Source organism: Pyrus communis, chromosome 6 (assembly GCF_041283825.1).
Source record: "Pyrus communis isolate YQ-2024b chromosome 6, ASM4128382v1, whole genome shotgun sequence".
Classification (NCBI taxonomy): Eukaryota; Viridiplantae; Streptophyta; class Magnoliopsida; order Rosales; family Rosaceae; genus Pyrus; species Pyrus communis.
In genome coordinates this window covers 24,277,303-24,296,372 of record NC_142570.1, presented here as the reverse complement: position 1 = coordinate 24,296,372, position 19,070 = coordinate 24,277,303, and the positions used below count along the sequence as shown (strand labels likewise).

The 19,070-nt window shown below is 35.8% G+C and overlaps 2 protein-coding genes across 3 annotated transcripts; both read right to left on the bottom strand.

The window, feature by feature from the left end:
* Positions 1–16: 16 nt before the first annotated feature.
* LOC137710314 (transcription initiation factor TFIID subunit 4b) lies at positions 17–9,536 on the bottom strand. 2 transcript variants are annotated; one of them, XM_068449248.2, is made up of 14 exons: positions 9,352–9,536; positions 9,111–9,216; positions 5,466–6,013; positions 5,293–5,388; positions 4,220–5,197; positions 3,255–3,379; positions 3,062–3,149; positions 2,812–2,947; positions 2,559–2,614; positions 2,422–2,478; positions 2,194–2,334; positions 1,980–2,045; positions 1,632–1,896; positions 17–433 (listed from the first exon to the last, which is right to left on the bottom strand). In XM_068449248.2, the coding sequence occupies exons 1-14, from the start codon at positions 9,391–9,393 to the stop codon at positions 258–260; spliced, it is 2,880 nt and encodes a 959-aa protein (XP_068305349.2). In that variant the 5' UTR covers positions 9,394–9,536; the 3' UTR covers positions 17–257. The 2 variants fall into 2 exon arrangements, with proteins under 2 accessions (XP_068305349.2, XP_088552232.1); XM_088696106.1 differs by having other exon boundaries at positions 4,220–5,215; positions 9,352–9,509.
* A 1,590-nt stretch (positions 9,537–11,126) lies between these two features.
* LOC137711239 (MLO protein homolog 1-like) lies at positions 11,127–18,364 on the bottom strand. The gene is made up of 14 exons (XM_068450468.2): positions 18,035–18,364; positions 17,854–17,911; positions 17,331–17,596; positions 17,087–17,203; positions 15,116–15,176; positions 14,680–14,765; positions 14,434–14,508; positions 13,645–13,733; positions 13,496–13,545; positions 13,297–13,337; positions 12,865–13,038; positions 12,106–12,141; positions 11,880–12,008; positions 11,127–11,614 (listed from the first exon to the last, which is right to left on the bottom strand). Exons 1-14 carry the CDS (start codon positions 18,158–18,160, stop codon positions 11,231–11,233), a joined length of 1,692 nt encoding a protein of 563 aa, XP_068306569.2. The 5' UTR covers positions 18,161–18,364; the 3' UTR covers positions 11,127–11,230.
* Between the last annotated feature and the right edge of the window lie 706 nt (positions 18,365–19,070).

Sequence of the window (19,070 nt, the reverse complement as noted above, 5' to 3'; positions counted from 1 at the left end):
GATGAAACCCAGAAGATGAAAAGAGGGTTACGCATTGGAACTGCATGATAAAATAACACAAATAAAGGGAAGAATAGTAAAACCATCATCGGCCAGCTTTGCCAACAACAATAAAAGCTTATGGTTCAGCAAACTTACCAACACCACCATAATTACATTTACAACCAAATGAATGGGAAGAATAACAACTCCGGAAAGCACAGGTTCCGCGGGCATTCTGATAGGCGGGGTTGCTAGAAGGTTTCAAACTTCTACCTTTATTCACCAGTGGTGTTAGATTGAACTCTCTCAAACAAGCGATATATCAGAGTAGATCTCGACATCTGAGGTTCTCTCTCTAGGACAGCAATCACATCCTTAACAGATATACTACGAGCCACCTTCGTTTGAGGCACATTAACTTGGTTCTTTCCACATTTTCTAATAGTCCCAGCTACGGAAAATAATTTAAATAAATTAATATATAGCTCAAACATGCCTAATGAGAATAATTGTCCAAAATATAAAAAGAAGAAAGAATAGAAAGAACATATAATTAGCGAAGAGAATGCAGAAGGTCTCAAGTTAGAAGAGAAACACCGCCAGCCTCAAGCTTCCGTAATATCCTATCCACAGCCTCCACAGTGTTGAAAATTTAATGGGCATATAGCACTTTATATGCTTTTGTATTTTGATTACTTCATACCTAGGGATATGCTTGTAAATGCAACTCAGGATATGCTAACTAAGGCACTTAAATACAATGACTATTTAAATTATGTTACTTGTGCAGAACCAAGGTGACGCAGGGCAAAAGCGTTAAGCTAATGGCCATCTGTTGTAGTGGTGTCAAATCACAGGAAAAATTCCGGCAATATATAGAAAAATAGAGATAGAAGGCAAAACTGAAGTTGGAATGAAGATAGTTGAGTTCTAGGGAAAACGGGACCCAAAAGATCATTTTAATATGATTTTCTGGAATAAACTTATAAAAACTGCATGTACAAAGCGTCTTGATAGATTAGTTATACTAGGACAATAACCAAAACACTTAATAAATCCTACCCCTCCTAAGTATTTAAAAATGTCACATGACCCATGAGAAAGATAAGGGATATAACTTAGGGTATGTTTTAACGAAGGAATGGGTATGAGAAGGAATGGCATGGGATGAAGAAACCCCCCTTGGTTATCGCATACCTTCATTTTTCAGATATTGTCATACCCAAAATCAATGGGACCCACCTACTTTTTTCATTCCGGTGGTTGTTAATAAACACACGAACAAGAATGGTACCCATTCCTTATCATCTACCAAAACACAAGAGGCTAAAGAAGTGAAAAAGAGAAGAAAATAACTAAAATCCCAAACTAATTAGAACCCTAGCCTAGTTGGCTAGCTGACCCTATTAGCAGTCTTGTAAAGCCTTTTAGACACTCCTGGTGCAGGCATTCTCTACTAGCATCAATCTCATGACCTTTGCCAATATAATTCATATTAGCACTGACACAGTAGTACAGTACCAACTACAGTGGCATACTCTATAGTACTTCGAATCTTGTTTGGTGCAGCAGTATCCCAGGTAATGGCTATGGATACTACAAACTATAAAATCAAGATCAGACAAATGTTCAAGCTTAATGAAACTTACCAGCTGAAGCAACAGGAGTTCCACCGCTCCTTTTCTCTGCTTCTTGATTGTCCTTCATAGTTCTTCCAGCTGATAATGTAGGCTTGCGGTTTACATCTTTACCTGGCTGGGACCCAGATGCTACATCAATCCCACCTTCACGTTTTTGCCGGGCTTGCTCAGCCATAAGTTGCCATTTTGACAACATGTCATCTCCTCCAACAGCAGCTCGGGCAGCAACATTTGCTGCTGTTGTCCTCATTTTGTCATCTTCCTCTTTGTTTGGCTATCAAATAGAAAGTTACAGAAGATTAATTTCTCTATTTATTGTAGAGGTAAGCATATAAATGCTGTTCAGGATTTTAATACCTTAAATGATTTCGAACGACCTTCATCTTTGTCCTTATCACCATCAACTCCGTTGCTAACCTCAGGCTGTATGTAGTCAAATCAAATACTTATGAAAAATAAAACACACCTACACTCCTACAAAAATATTTTGTGTGTGTGTTTAGCACACTAGCAGTTTACACCATGGTTGCCTAGTAAGAATAGCAATGTAGGATGCATATAAGATACTCACTTCATTAAGCTTTCGAAGCTTTTCTGCCTCGGCTTGCTTTTTTTCAAATTCTTCCCTGGCATTCTGGTTGAGATTCATAACTTGCTGCCGAACATCAGAGGTAATAATAGTGCAGTGTCTCGGCTTCTCAGCATCAACTCGCTAGCGGAAGGAGATTCACTCAAAGTCAGGAATTATTATGATGCAAGAGAATTCATGTTCAGCAGAAGGAAAAAATTAAAAACAAACCTGCTTTGACAGTCTGATCAGATTATTTATTAGTCCCCTCATTCTTTCCTCCACACACTGAAGATTCATTTGTCTTAAGAGTTAGATAACATGGAAGTTTATCACAATAGAAAAGAATATAGCAGCTAGCACCTCACCAGTGACAAGCACCGCTCCACATCATTGCTTACACTTTTCAATCCACATTTGATCACTGCAAGACCAACCAGCATAAATTCCAGATCAATTTCCTTCGTGAGATGAACAAATATGGAATTTTAACATGGGAACTGTTATTGGCACTCCAAAAAGGCAAAATATGCCTTATACAATTATAAAAAGTGCAGGATGACTTTTTGGTGTGCCAAGCGCCCTTTCAACATCTAAATGATAAAAAGATAGTGTATTAACTAATTTCTGCCAACTTTTTCTGCAAGGGTTCCTTCTGCAAAATCAACCTCTCTTCTTCTTCTTGCACAAACTTTCGAGATGCTTCTGAAGCTCGACTATCCTCCTTGGGCCCAGAAAACAGCTGCTCTTCCTCTTCCTGTTTAAATCAAGAATTCAAAAGGTTCTGAGCATGTTACTTAAAGAGAGAAACTGTTCATTTAATTAGCTTATCCTCCATAGCAAGATGATTTGAAAGGACTCAATACTGTACCCTAAGATTAACTCCACTAACAGCAGTCACATCATTCAGTTGTTCAATGCTTTGATCCAAAAAGGTCCCGGATACCTTTTGCTTCTTACTGAAAAAGATCCAAATGTGTAAGGGTTTAACAGAAAGTTATGTTGAAGAAGCAATGAAATCAATCATCCACAAGATACGACACAACAATATGGATTTATTTTACCTTGACGGAGGAGGGGAAGAACCAAGTGCTTCAAGAGGCTTCTTTTGGCCAACAGAAGGCTTTTTTGGAGGTGCTCTATTACTAATCCCAGCAGGAGAAGTTCCAGAGGGTATTCGATGGCCTAACTGGCATAAATAGATAAGTACGAAAATGAAAAGACAATCAACATATCAAGTAACACATGATTTTATAATATACATACATTTCAGCACAAAGCAAATGAGGCAAAAATGGATTCAACATGAAATTAGTCCATCCAACCATTTTTTCATGTTACATTTTAAGGCTGGGACTGATTGTGATGTAAAAGTAGAACAATAACCAGAATTTAGAATATAGACAGGGATTCCAGAACAAAACTAGAACTAGGATTCAAGATACAAGAAATACAGGAACTTTAAGACTAGAAGACAGAAAGAAATAGATAGGCCGACAAGAATCCAGAAAAAGATACAGGATTAGAAACAGAACTGTTGAGAAGAAGATCAAGATGGAATAGACTCAGAGACCAAGATACTCGGGGAGAAAATTTGTTTAATCAATCATTCAAGTCTGTCTATAGAACTACAAAGCACATTAATAAAGTAATCCTAAATCTACTAGGAACAAGAAAGTAATCTTAATTCTATTACAAACTGGAAACTAAATAATATATAAATGAAGTTAAAACAATCCCATTTCAATTCCCTAACCCGTCCAGCATCAGAGAGGCACAATAAAACAACATAATGTGGCCACAAAGCATATTGTTATGGATTAACATATAACAAAGCCTGCGCAAGTGGATAAATTACAAGACACTGTAACAAAATAGAATAACTCTTGTTTTTACACAATTAGTTTTAAATAGAGTACTACTTAACAACATAACAATGCATATTTAGCAGAGAACCATAGATGAGTCAGCAACACGACATAACAATGCATATTTAGCAGAGAACCATAGATGAGAAGAATTAAAGTACCAAGACATTGGGATCAGCTTGCGTTGTTACGGAAGAAGAAACAGAATTCGGGGGCACTGTGCTTGTAGAAGATGAAGCCCCAATGCTTACAGATGCTGGAAACCCCATTCTTGAAGATTGCTTATCTAACGGCTCGTCCATTGAAATTCCAGGTGACCCATTCCCCTGTTCAAGTTTCGCAGCAGAAGGCAATTCCTGTGAATTAGATAATGGGGATTTGTGCTGCTGCTCGGCAGTCTGATCAGTCAGTTCCTGTTTTGCAAAAGGAATTGATGACAAAGGACCAGAATGTGGCTCTTTATTTGAGGATTGCCAAGGAGCTATATTCTGTTGTAAAGTTGAATTATTTGTAAAGTGCGAAAGAGATCCACCCTGCAGTCTACTAGGGTCCTTCATCGAATTTTGCCTCTCCAAATTGGACACACCCATGACGTTCCCTCCCTTTGCTTCCCCACCTGACTGAGCTGAACCCATGCTTTGATGTTGTGGTATTTGTCTAAGTTGTGAATCATGAGGTTGCTGTTTGAGAGGCAATGTATTGATACTTGTCCCCGTATATGGGTGATAATTACCACCAGTACTTCCATACATGGAATAGGATGATTGTGGATACTGCAACTGTTGTTGCTGTTTATTAAGTATTTGCATAGGACCTGATGAGCGCTCCCTTTCTTGATTCCCAGCTACCACACTAGAAGAAGACATTTGGCTTACTTGCATTCCATGAGAGTCTGACTGACGTTCTGCCTCCCGCAGTTTTTTAGCACTGTTTTCAATGACTGAATGGCTTGAATCAGACTGCAGTTGAACTGTTGAAGATGGAATGTGCGATGGGTCTGTCGGAGAGTTGGTGCCTCTCTGATTAAGTGCAAATGAACGAGGATCAGCGAACTGTGTGGAACCTGCACTAGCGGATGGCATCCTAGGAGACTGTTGCTGCACTGAAGCCTGAGGCAGTAACTGGTGTTTAGGACCTGGCTGCAAAGTTTTTGTATGCTGGTTTTCAGTTTATCAAAAAAGGATACATTATAACATTTTTCAAATTATATTAATTAAACCCATGATACACATACCTGCGATTGTACTTTCATTACTGCCAATTTGAGCATCTGGTCCCCAACAACACTTCTAATGTGCCGAACAAAAGCGTCTTTTGAGATTTCATTATTCTAGAATAGAGAAACAGTCAAAAACCAGAAGATTTAATAAAACACCCAACACCTTGATATAGAAGTGTAGGACCAACCTTGAGTTTGCCAAATAGAGTATTAAGTTGCATGGCCCTGTCCTTATCAAGCTGGGGCAATAGGACAGGTAGTAACAGGCCAAATGGTACTTGTTTACTACGATTCATTGGGTTGCTTGGCTGCTCAGTGATCATTGACTGTTGACTGCTCATCCTCTGAAGCTTTAAGTACTGAGATTCGCTTTGCGGAGTAGGTGTAATGTCCTGCTCCTGTTTGGAGACGGGAATTTTTCCGGAAATCGGCGTGCCAGTTGTTTCATGTACCTGGAGGGATTTTTGTTCTGCTTGCCCTTGTTGAAGATCACCTTGGGGTTGCTTCTGGGACAAAGAAAAGTGACCAAGTTCCTGTGAGGCATCACTTTTTAGCTGCATATTTTCAGCAACAGATCCTTGTTGCTTTAGCTCCATTTCATATGAATGCAGTTCTCGTGGTTGTGCAATTTTTTCGTCATGTTGCATTTCGCAAGCTGTACTTTCATCCTGACCAGTTGTTTGGAACTGTGGTAATGGCTGACTAGAAGTATTATTGCTTCCTTGAGACAAAATCGCTGCATTATTCAGTTGCACACATTATTCTGGGTATGAATATATGCAAACTTCATGACAATTAACTAGAGATTATGGGTGCAACAGTTGATATTTTAGGGTCAGCAAATGCCCAAAATAAATTGATAATGATGTAATAAGTAGAAGTTGAATAGATTGACAAAATAGAACTAATGGTCAAGGTACATTAATATCAGTGTCAATGGAAATATCGAAGGTTCTACACTGACACTGACAAATATTATTAAAAAAGTGTGGACATTTAAAATAAAGAATCAAATGATGCTTACCTAATTAGTTATCTATAATTTTTACCCAAAAATATTTAGAAAACATTTAGATGCATATATATGAACTTTACATGATTTAAGACAAATATAACGAACAATGGTAATCCTTGTTATTCAGAAAATGTTTCTTTAGGTCTATAATAATGTAATAGAAGTCAACATTTTACCTTTCATGAAGACATCCCCAATTTTTTCATGTAATTTTTTCATCACGATCTTTTTTAAAAGAACATTACCTTTTTTCTAAGTGAAAAACGACACATTAATACTACAGAAACTACTGGAATCCCTAAGAACGTTGTTCCATCATCGTTTTTGAACTATCTGTTCAAAATTTGAAACATGACGAATGAACTTCTAAAAGCTATGATCATAATCTTTGGGTCAATCAATGTAAATAAAACATTTGGTGTGGCCACTGTAGAGGCAAACTTCAAACTATAGCAACTTACTTTATTTTAGGGAAATAAATTTAACACACCCTTTTTCTCCCCATGAACACCCTGCTTATTTGTGGCGTTTAGACCAAATAAAACAAAGGTGAATCAAGGGGCAAATATAAACAAGTGTGTGCAAAAGGAGAAAAGGGGAGTGCAGAAATCATTTCCCTTATTTTATAGCTGGATAATACTCTCTCCCATGAAAAAAAGTGTCTCTGTCCAAGCTCATTTATGACTCCTAAGCTTTGCCCTGATACCACTTTGGATTATAGTACTTTAACTTGTCCAAGCTCATTTATGTTTGCTGATTACTAGTATTCTTTCAAGTAGTGTGTTGGGTGATGCATATTTGTTCTGTTCTCTACGTTATATAGTGCATTCATGTTATTATGAGTAAAAATTTCTGGTGTTTTTCCAAAAATGCTGATTGGCTTAAAGAAAAAAAAAACCCCTTGTTCTGGATTTTTCATTTGGTGCTTATAAAACAAGGGTGCTGTTATAGGCACTCCAAAAATCTCACAGTGCACTCCAAACTTTCTATATCTAGGAAGAAAAGGTACACTTATGAGGAGTGCATGAGTTTTTGGAATGCCAATAACATCACCCTAAAACAAAAGTGAAAAAGAATCATACTTTCACTCAACGCGGCTTAACTTCAAGGTCTTTTGGATCTTTGTAAGTAACTAAAGAATGAATTACTTTAGCTGATTACCTTTATATTCTTAAGACAAAATTAAAAGTTTGTCTTTTTTTCATTTCATCTTTTAGAAAAGAAAAAAAAAATTAACTTCTTTTTCTATTTGAAGTTAGGTTAAAAGAACTATCTTGACCAATCCAGAGAAAATCTGCATCATTTATTCAAAATATGATTCGATCCTTCCATGCAAGTGCAACCCATAAGAAAAGTCAGAATACCCACATAATTCATGTTCCAACATGGATATGGTGTATTGGGGGAAAAAAAAAATGTGGAAGCTCTAAAAAACGGAAGTGTTTTAATCAACAACTGGGTATGAAATCTATAAAATATGCACTGTAATGTCTGGCCAATTACATAGGGCCCTAGATAATCCAAAACATACTAATTCAAAATAAGTTGTCATAAGTTTAAGTTCCAGGAGTAAAAGTGAGATATAGAAGAAAATTTGAGAGGCATTGATGAGAGGAGTACAAGATGAGAATTCCAAGGCATTGACCTTATTGGACACTGACAGAAAGATGAAGATGTTTAGTTTCAATTTTCAATTGATAACCACTTACAGTAGAAGAACCAAGGATCCAAGTAGAAGTAAAGATGGCAAGTTACACTGTACGGCTTAAATTAAATAGCAAAGGTAGAATGAGGGTGAAGAGTAACTTTAACTCAACTCTGTCGTAAACCAAAAGAAAAAAGGATGGAAAGTTGCAACCTTTTCCATACTGATGTAAAAAAATGCCTTCTCCAGGACCTTGTTTTCGATAGACTATCATGACTCACAATTAACCAAGCACAAAGAATAAACAAACAACCAAAACACCACACACAAAAGAAAAGGCACACACCATGAACCCAGAATTATAGTGATTCGGCCAAAACTTGCCTACGTCCACTCCGGTGATTACTGAGATACTCCACTTGTATGAAAGCCCCTTTGGTTTACAAGAAAAACCCCATTTGCTGTTACAAATCCAGGTCTTAATATCTCTTGCCCCTCACACTCTCTCAAAGTGTTTCACTCTACTGTTCATGTTAACAGTCAGTCCCCAACAAGCCTATTTATAGTACATAGACCGATGGTTACATGCCTATTTTCTGATTAAGTTTCCTATTCTATATGGAATAGGAAAGTACACTTTCTTTTTCTGATTAGGCTTCTCAGATTCCTAATCTAAATTGTACAAGGAAACTTAATCTTTCCTAATTCTTTTAGGACAAAATCTCTGCACCTAGCTTCCCTAATACAATCCTAAACAAATTAGGACACCATCATTCACGAGACAAATTCCTAACACATACAGACCCAAGTTTCGGTCTACAATTTATGGGGTCTGCACAAAATAAAAAATGGAAATGAATACTATCCTTCCTAAGATCATATTTGAATAACTCATGCTAAACACTATTAACATAAAAAGAACCATGCAAGCAGGATCAATTAGAGTGGAAAATCTGACCTAAATTTTGTTCCAAGAGATATTAGAATCGAAACAAAAATCAAGCGGAAAATTGAAGCTTTTCTATCCAATCCAAGATACTCATGCTTTCCAAAAGACAAACACCAAAGCTAACAAATTATGAAAAGTAATAAAATTGTAACAAAGTGTTGAGAGTAATCAGCAAAAGGTTATGATTAAGGTGTTTGAGTGAGAAATAAGGTTAAGGAGGATACCGGAGTCGGAATCAGATGGCTGGGAAGCAGAGGCATCTCCTTCAATGTCCCTATTGAGGGCAGCCTGGAAGGCCTCCACATCCGCCCCCGAATGCATGGTTTCGTCCTTCGCACAATTCAAACCAGAAAAAAGAAAAGAAAAGAAAAGCTTCAAAATTTAACACATGTAGAGACTTAAATTAAGAGCTACAGATGTGACAGAGACACAGAGAGAGAGAGAGAGAGAGAGAGAGAAGAGAACCTCATCGTCTTCGAGCAGCTTCTTCATAATGGAGGGGTCCATGATGAGATTAAGATATATGCTGCTGGTTCCCCACTACTCAAGGAATCAAAACCTCTCTCTCTCTCTCTCTCTCTCTCTCTCTCTCTCTCTCTCTCTCTCTCTCTCTCTCTCTCTCTCTCTCTCTCTCTCTCTCTCTCTCTCTCTCTATATATATATATATATATATATATATATGCTGTTAGCACTGTGAAGACAATCGAGCACGGCCACAAAGGCAACCTGTAGATTTAGAAGAAAAAAAGCAAAGGAGTTATCGAGAATAAGATGGTCATAGAAAGACAAGCAACGAAGCAATTGAATTGGAGCTGCAACGGATTTACCTCTCCAATTCAGCAAATGTTGATATTTACAGCCCCATCAATCAAGCATCGACTATCGAAGAAGAAGAAAGGAGGGAGGGCGGCCGGCCGGCTGCGTAACTGGGTTCCACAGCTCGCGGGTGAAGAATTGAATAGAAGAAATCAAAAGCAAGGACGAAGATGAAGTGAAAGAAAAGAATTCAAAACACTGATTCTGTTTAATCGAAGGAGGAGGAGTAGAAGAGCAAATCAAAAGGAGGAATGGAGGAGGAGGAGAGAGGGCTGTTAAAGAGTTAACACGCGGTTGGGCTCTGCGTCTCACGGATGGGCCGGGGTTGGCTTTGGAGGTGGGCTATGGGCTGTTGCATTTAATTTTATTTTATGGGCTGGGTTTGGTTTTTTTTTTGTTATGACCTCCACTGCTTATGACTTGGTAAATAAAACCGGTGAAGTTGCAATTCGTCGTGGTGATTTTCGGACGGATCGGGTAGGAAACAAGGATTTTAATAGAGTTCATTGATGCAATGTCAATACTCTTTTAGTGTTCGTTTGAATGTGTTTTTATAATGGTTGAAAGCGCTTTCGGTGAAAATGTTTTTGGAACCAATCCTTAGTAAAAAAAACAAGTAAATTCTGGAAAATCACTTAAAGTGTTTCATGGAAGAAGCACATAACTAGTGTTTCTTGCAGAAAACACTTTACGTGCTTTTGGACCAAAAAACATTTTCTCTAAAAGCGCTTTCAGTCATTTTAAAAGCACATCTAAACAAGTCCTTATTTATTTCGTGGAAGTGCTTCAGAGTCTATTGTGAATTTGTTTCGTGATTGTGCCCATGTGATTTGCTTTTGGCTTGCTAGTCTCTTGGACCTACGATCGAGTGGATATGGCAAAAATTTCTTACAAAAGATTAAATGATGTCGATCAAAAGACCCAAGATAGAGCAATGTTATACTTACAATCTATTTGTACCACGGTTTTATAATCTTAGATGACATCTAATGTGGAATTTAAGATGGATAGCCACATTATTTAAAACAATCGATTTTTTTATTTAATTAGAAATTAAAAACCCAAAAAAAAATAAAAAATAAAAAGAAACCCTAAAACCTAGCAATGTGAAGCCCGTTTGCGTCCGTCGTCCTCCTCATCCCTTCCCCCTCCTCCTTCCTTCCTTCGCATACCCTTTCATAGTCACCATTTTCATAGTCAATATCACTACCTTATTATTCTATGGAACATCGATCGATATGTAAATATGCCAAGAATAAATATAAAAAGCTAACTATCTACTAGGATATTAAACTACATGCAGGGTCTAATATATATATATATATATATCGTTATACAAACAAGTTCTTTTGAACATCATCTAACTTTAAGGGTTGATCAACAAGTATATTGTAGATCAAAATTACTTGGAGTATTTACTCATAAACTCAAAGTTAGAGTTCGAACGTTCACATCCGCTCTATCCTCTTTTGTATAAAATTTGAAGAGTACTTAATTATTCATTCTTTTAAGGAAAAAAATATCAAGGTCAACTAGCAAATGTAAAATCAACATTATGTGATCCTTCTTTCATTTCTATTGCTGTTGCAGGTTGGTCTCCTAGTCTTCTAAAACCATTCCCTTCATGTGCGGAGCCTTCCATCTCCGAGAGCTCGGCGTCAGATTGGTAAGATCTTGGGGAATTGAGGACGCTTTCAAGGTCGGATTGATTGGACCTGAGCTTTTGGTTGTGAAGCAGATGCAAGGGTGATGTACCCCGACTTGGGGTATTTTCCCCGCTTACAAATCCTGAGGAAGAAGCATCTCCTTTAGTATTCCTCAACTTCTTTCTTTGCTTTGCAGCCTTTTGCCAGTTCTTAAGAGCCTTTGCCGTTTGCTCCTCAAAAATTGCTTTCTTCATATGAGATCCCATCTGCAATTTAACATAATATGCATGCATGCATGCATGCATACACATAGGTTACTAAATAAAATATAAAATTCTTAATTTTGAACAATAAAGGGCAAAAAGAAACGTCTTTTTTTCTTTTTTTCCTTTGGAAATTAAAGTTGAAACTTTTAATCAAATTCCTCAAATTTAGAGGGTGTTATTTGAAAGAGTCCTCACTTAACTAGCTGGTGTAATATATGGTCGAATCAAAGCATGAAGAAATGTTACAAAGGGGCAGTTAACTCACTTGTGTAATCAAACAATAAAGAGGGAAGGTAATGTAACTGCATAGGATCTGTAGGGCTACCCCAAGGAAAACCCTTATCAATATCAGAGGCAAGTTGTCGTGGAAGCATGATGTGAACCCAAATTCAGACTGCATCCATACATATATAAATATTAGTTATAGTATACATAGTTGGGAGGTGCAATAAGATATAAATATAATTTTATATGGGATTGTGGTAACTTACAGATATCCAGACGAAGTACGCCATTTGGAATGCGTTCTGTGCAACAAAAAGTGAGTTCTTAGATATCATATTGGGCGGTAGCTTCTTATACGACTATATAGAGATGGGGTTAAATTGAACGACACAAGCTTTTACATATTTTGACACAAATTTTGTAGGCTCATTTTGTAATGTATTTCAACGATCCGAATTGTCCATATTTTAGTACATATTTATAGATCATTTTTGCAAAAAATTAGACAAATCCAAAAGTTAAACATGCAAAAAATCATGGTTCATTAGATAAAATTGAAATGAAATGTATGCAATCAAACAACTAATACTATTGATTTAATCGCTTTCTGGCATGGATATTTCTTTTAAAAGAGAATCCAAAAAATAAATTGTTCCAGTTATTAAACCACATCACAAATTTAGAAGAAGCATTCTTATCTTATTGTTTTTTTTTTTTTTTCAAAATTCGTATGTTATTGTTTGATGACTGAATGTTTTGTTGTTGGAGATCCAACGCCGCTTTTCAAAATTTTAACTTTTTTTTATTTAGTTCTTATAGAGATTCTAATTCTTCAATTGAAGTACTTTTAGGACCCCTAAGATTCCCCTGACAACCTAAAATAGTCTTTTAAAGTAGTGGTGGAGACCCTATTACCTTAGGGTCTTCCATTCGATATGCCTAAGAAGCTTAATTTTGTAAGATAATTTGCCTAAAAGAAGATGATAGGTAATTTGACATGAAAAAATAACCAACTCTAAGCTTACCTGGAATAATGTAAAATGAATTAAGAGAAGAGTCCACTCAGGTCGGTTAAACCAAAAGTACTTGTTGTTTGGCTCCACAACGGGAGCGCCTTTAACAACTGTATTCCGATCATGCATTTCTTGAGCCATCTCCACGATGATAAGCTCAAGCTTTGTACCTACCAGAAGAAGAATCTGCACGAACAAAATTAAATAATTATTAATCAGATCATCTCCATATATAAAAGATGAGAATATGAACAGGAACTTGCAGCTAGCACACTACAGAGCTTTGTACTTCCGCTTTCGAAAAACTAAGGGATTGTTTGGTATCTTTCTTGAAACTAATGATTACTACATAGTTTAATTGCATTCATTTTCAAATTGAATACCAAACAACATATAATATATATTAACTCGATCGTTGCTAATGTGATGATATCATTGTCTTACAATGAGAGGAGCCAACGACAACCAAGTGAGCGTGTACCATTCTGTTGCATTAACAAAGTAGAACAAGATACCAATTGATCAGTATTTAACGATATTCGATTTTCATGGCCAGTAAGAAATCAAAATGTGCGGTTCATGATCTTGGTCTGTGTGTGCTAAAGAGAAGCAGCTTAGAGAGATAGAGAGGGAAAGAGATTACTGTAAACGTTTAGAAGCAAAAAAACGACGGCAAAAATCCATAGTGGTAAACTGCATGCAAAATAAAGAAATTAAATAATTAATACGTTGTTATTAGCGTAAGAACATTATCAAGAAGTTAACAAACACATCGTATATTTAGAGAGAGACCTGATTCCCACGACGACCTTAAAGTCATCTTCCATGGATCTCTTAATATACTTATGGAAGTCAAATTTGCTATTTGGAGCAAAATGTGCCTGCATGCATGCATTAGCCTATTAATGCCAGAAAGAGAGCGAGCAAGGTTCGATAAATGAGTGCATACTGCTAATGCCAGAAAGAGAGAGCAAGGTTCGACAAATGAGTGCATACTAATTTTGAAAAAAAAATAATAATAATGCTACACTTAATACATTTTTTTTATATTTTTTTTGTATCAACTCTCTAATAGAGGTAAAGCCTACCAACACACATAGGTCTAATATGGTAAAAGTAACGTGGAGACCGTTTAGCTATCAATATGTGTCGAACAAATTGCTTGCTATGGTAACAAGTAATATCCCTCATGATTAACTGTCAACTTTGTTTGATCCATATGGATGAATAAACGGTCTCCAAATTAAATGAAATTTTCTTAAGATGATCTTTAGATAATGATAAGAATTGAACAATTGAAATTTTGATGTTTGTATAATAAATGATGTCACATTGTTATATAAGTTGAAATGACACTTTAGTTACACGTAAGGTGCCAAGCTGTGGAGAAATGTTTTAGAGTATCCAAAACATGGATCAGTACATCACGTATCATAATAGAAGGGGAGGAACACTTGAAAGAAAAAAAAACTCTACTACACTTATATTTTGACAAATAATATACCGACTCAAGTTCCAAAAACACTGAAAAGTTTCTCCAAGCTGTGTCCATGTTACATTTAAGCTTTAATTATTACTTACATTAATAAATCCGTGGCGCATTGTCAAATAGTCCACCCTTGTTACTGAACCAAAGAATTGCCTGAAGAATGCGACCTACAATGCACGAAAGAGGCTCTCATAAGGGGGAAGCTTTGATCAAGGTGTTTTCTTCTTTTTGTTTTTTCGTTTGATTTTTGGTGGGTGTGTGTAGTAATTTAGGACAATTTTCTCAACAAGTTTATCCAAATAACATTACTCAAATATTATACACATGAATCAACTCACAATCCATCTTATTCCAGGCATTGTAGAAAAGCCAGAATGACGCTTCACAAACGAAGTTTGTCGAGTAAACCTGAATCTTGAAGGATCTGCAACATGATCACTATGTCATTCTCAACCCTTTAATTAATCACATTAGTTTACACTAATTAATAATGTTAAATGTTCTAATATTCGTTGTGGCCAGAAGGCCTATAGAGTAAACCACCAAAAAGAAGCATATGCATATATATACATATATATAGGGAAGTGTTATTGACACTTCAAAAATCTCATTATACACTCTTAAGAAGTGTATTTTTGTTTCCTAATATAGAAAGTTTGGAGTGTAAAATGAGATTTTTGGAATGCTAATAACAATTCTTTATATATATATTACATATATAGAAGTATATATATGTTGGCCAGCAGAATAAACTAAGAAATAAAATATTGATACCATTTGTAAACTGATATTCCAAGGACGATGTCTCTGATTCCCAAGCTTTCCATTTCTTCATCTGGTCAACACTCATACAGTAAGAGCATTGTTAAAGCTGATTAATTGATTTTGATTTTGATTAATTAATTAATTAAGAAATATATAATTGTAATTAACGCAGGCTTTATCGTTTCTTCTTCATCTTCTTTTTGAGGTAGGTGGTCCTCATCTCATATCTAGGGCTGGAAAAAAATCCCAAAAATCCCAAACCAAACCGAAAAAATCCCGATCCCAAACCAAAAAAATCCCAAACCAAAATTCCCGAAAATTTCGGTATGTCATCCCGAACCAAACCGAAATTTTCGGTATGGGATTCGGGATTACATCTCCATTTTTTCGGTATTCCCATACCGAATAGAAATAAATATTATATATATATATATATTATTTTTTAATTATAAGAGAATTATTTTTTAATTAATGGTATTGGTAGCCACTAGTGTGATTAATCTTTGTCTCAACTAAATAACTAATGTTTGTTTGTTCAATTTGTTTGTTTTTATATTCCAGTTGTCTCAACTAATGTGATTAATCTTTGGATATTAGTTTCCTGCATACCTAGCCACTAGTGTGATTAATCTTTGGATATTAGTTTACCTAGCCACTAGTGTGATTAATATGTGGATATTAGTTTCCTGCATACCTAGGCAAATCAAGGAAACAAAGGAGCAAAGACCATTATGCATGCATGAACATATCAGTATACATATATTGTATATATATACACGGACAAGGTGGGTACAGGGCATGCAATTAGTTGAGCTCAAATTTTTTTCTTTTGTTTTCGAGTACACAATATAGTTGTTCTTTCAGACATGGGCGCCGCCAAAATTTTCATTTAATTACAACTATGTGGAGGAGGAATCAAAGTTGGAATGTGGGGTGAGATGGCATTAGCCCAAAAACTTTGTGCACAAATGGGTAGTGGGTAGATTGAAACTTAATTTTAGCCCAAAAACATAATATGTCAAATTTTAGCCCAAAAACATAATATGTCAAATTTTAGTCCAAAAACCCAAAAACATTTCGGGATTCCCGATTTGTCCCGAAATCCCGAAATTATTTCGGGATTCCCGAAAATTGGGATTCCCGAAAATTTGGTTTGGGATTGGTATTGAATTTGGGATTCCCAAAAATTTCGGTTTGGGAATCGGGACAAGGGTTTCGGTATGGGATCCCATACCGAACCACCCCTACTCATATCATGATTTCCATTAATTTATATGGGTGAAGTACTGGCCGGCTGGCCGGATACCAAGCCACAGAAGAAATTACGAGTAGAGAAGGCCAAATGTAAACATGTTTTGACATACATGATTTCCCATTCAACTATTTTACAATATTAATAGGCTAATTAAATAAGATTTTATTTAAAAAAAATTAATATGCTAATTAAGTATTTTTAAACTTGCAAGTTAGACTACCTCCATCCTCTTGTTAGATTTGTCTGACAGACCAATCTTTATATTGCGAGTGAACTTGGACCATATATTTCTCCAGGAAACAATTAACATCATCAATGAGAATTTAAACAGTAATTAGGTTGGCACTTTGGTAAAAGAACATATTTCTTTATGCAAGTTACAACTAGCAGCTTCCAAATATGTTATGCTTGTGCTAAGGTACAAGTTCTGTAGTGGAGAATAAGTGAGAAAAACAGTCGGGGAAAAACGTGAGGTAAAGTTGAAATTGAGTAAGTACCCTTGTTTTTTAAATAAATAAATAAATAAACTAAAACTCGATCCTTTAATTATGGGTTATAATATACATTTAACTCTTTTTTGTTGATAAGGAGAATTCTCTTTTTACTTTTATATAGATAAAAGATTTAGACACTTACACGTTAAAAAAAAAAAAAAATGTTTCTTTTACGCAATGCCTGGGTATATAACCACACCAATAAGTTATGCATATATGGATTGAACTTACTTTGGCCTGCGCAAGTGCCATAGTGATGACACTGTAGAAAACATGAAAAACAGCAAGCACGAATATGAATATATGCAATTGGTGCATCCCAGATGCAGATATCAATGGTACTTTACCCTGCACAGTACATGCATGGACAAATCAATATGGAAATTATATTTAAAAATTAATTGAAGAGTACACATTATATAGCAACTAATAATGATTAATTACGTGTTGTGTTAATATGTAATTAATGACGTACTCCTGCGCAAGAAGATGAATCTCCTGCACTAGGGGCTAAAACCCGACGCCAGATCATGTTTTCAGCATGTGACAGTAACTTTCGTCGTCGATCATCGTCGCCTCCTCCTTTATTACCTTTATCCTTGCCGCCCTTGTCACTATACTTGGACTCGTTTAACTGACATGGAAGCATGGTATCACCATACTTGGTTGAGATGCATATTTTTGGAAGAAATCGTGTTCCAACAGTAAGCAGTAGAGATATGAACCCCAAAAGCATTAGCTCTGCATGCACACACAATATACATATAAGCAAATATTTTCAGTTTCTAACAGAGATATCATCACATATCACAACATGCCATCAGATTATGTAATTAATTAAATTCTTGTTTGAATATATATAAACATGTGTGTGGGCTTGTGGGGTGTGGGTGTGGGTGTGGGTGTGGTGTCTAGACAGAGAAGACATACGACATACGAAAAAAAAAAACTTTAATTAGCATAGTGTATCTAATGATAGTAATTAAATTTGAACTGACCAGCTTTTATTTTCTCCAAAGCTTCAAGCATAGCTTTCTTATTGCGTTTCTGGAACCACTGTCATTGTAAAATTAAATTTTATATACAGTTCTCCATGACCATATATATATTAGTAAATAACTAATAGTAAGAAATATTTCTGGCATATACTGCACCTGACGTATATACATAGGTACATACCTTTCCAAGAGCATGAATTGCTTGTTCTATGATAACAGAAATAACTATGAAAACTGCACAGGCGATGGCAACAGCCCATGTTGGCGTCTCCTTTAAAGTTCTTTCTCCCGCAGCTGCTGGTGCCATGTCTGCCTTAAGAAGCGTTTGAGTATGTACTCGATCTCAATCCCGTTATAAATTAAACAGTACTTCTTACACTTGAATGATCAAACTAATTAATCCTTTCTAGCCAGCTTGGCAACTGTTAAGGAGAATGAATGTTAGTAAATATATACTAGCTAGCAAAACGACCAGTTCAAATTTCTGGGACTGATTTCCTTTAGCTAGGTTAGGGAGAGAGAGAGAGAGATCACTTTGTAAATCTATATGTGCTTTGTTAGCTTACGAATTAAATAAGCCAACTTAGTGTGATACAACATATGTGTAGCTCATTTTGGTTAATTCAATATATATAGAATCAATCCCAAAGCTATATAAACTTGTCACATGCTTAATGTTTGTTTGTGCCTTGTCCTAAATGGTAGGTTATCAGTAGTCCGGTTGTGGAACAATCCACTTCATAGTTTTAAATGTCAAATTAATTGTAAATATGGAACAATTTAAAATATTGCCGGCCGGCTTATTGGAGCCAAAAGGAGAATGCATGCATGACATTTATCTTCACTTAGTATTATAGTCTACTGATATTTATCTTCACTTTAAGAGGTATGTTCGAATCTCTTGAATAACGATCAATTTTAATACAAATTTAGCCCCACACATCTTAGTATAAATATGTATATTGTTGCCTCTCAGAAGCAAAAATAAAAAAATAAAAAATAAAAAAAAATAAAAAAAGGGGAAGAAGAAGAATACGCGTATCCGAAAATGATATATGTTGCTTATAAAACCAAAACCTATTAGTTTCATTTTCAATTAAAAAGATTTCTTAAATTTGCTCAAAGAATGTAAAAGTGACATGGCGGAGAGATATTTCTAAATTTTTATGTTTTCGGAACACGAGTTGATACAATACATATCATGTTATAAGTAGAGA

Excerpts from the sequence above, each read along its gene's own strand:
- LOC137711239 (XM_068450468.2), bottom strand. The coding sequence starts at position 18,160 with ATGGCACCAGCAGCTGCGGGAGAAAGAACTTTAAAGGAGACGCCAACA. Across the intron at positions 12,009-12,105 it reads CGTACTTCGTCTGGATATCT|TCTGAATTTGGGTTCACATC; the intron begins GTAAGTTACCAC and ends GTATGGATGCAG. Across the intron at positions 11,615-11,879 it reads TTTATTGTTTGATTACACAA|ATGGGATCTCATATGAAGAA; the intron begins GTGAGTTAACTG and ends GTTAAATTGCAG.
- LOC137710314 (XM_088696106.1), bottom strand. The coding sequence starts at position 9,393 with ATGGACCCCTCCATTATGAAGAAGCTGCTCGAAGACGATGAG. Across the intron at positions 3,150-3,254 it reads TCTTCCCCTCCTCCGTCAAG|TAAGAAGCAAAAGGTATCCG; the intron begins GTAAAATAAATC and ends GATCTTTTTCAG. Across the intron at positions 434-1,631 it reads AACTCCTGTTGCTTCAGCTG|CTGGGACTATTAGAAAATGT; the intron begins GTAAGTTTCATT and ends TATTTTCCGTAG.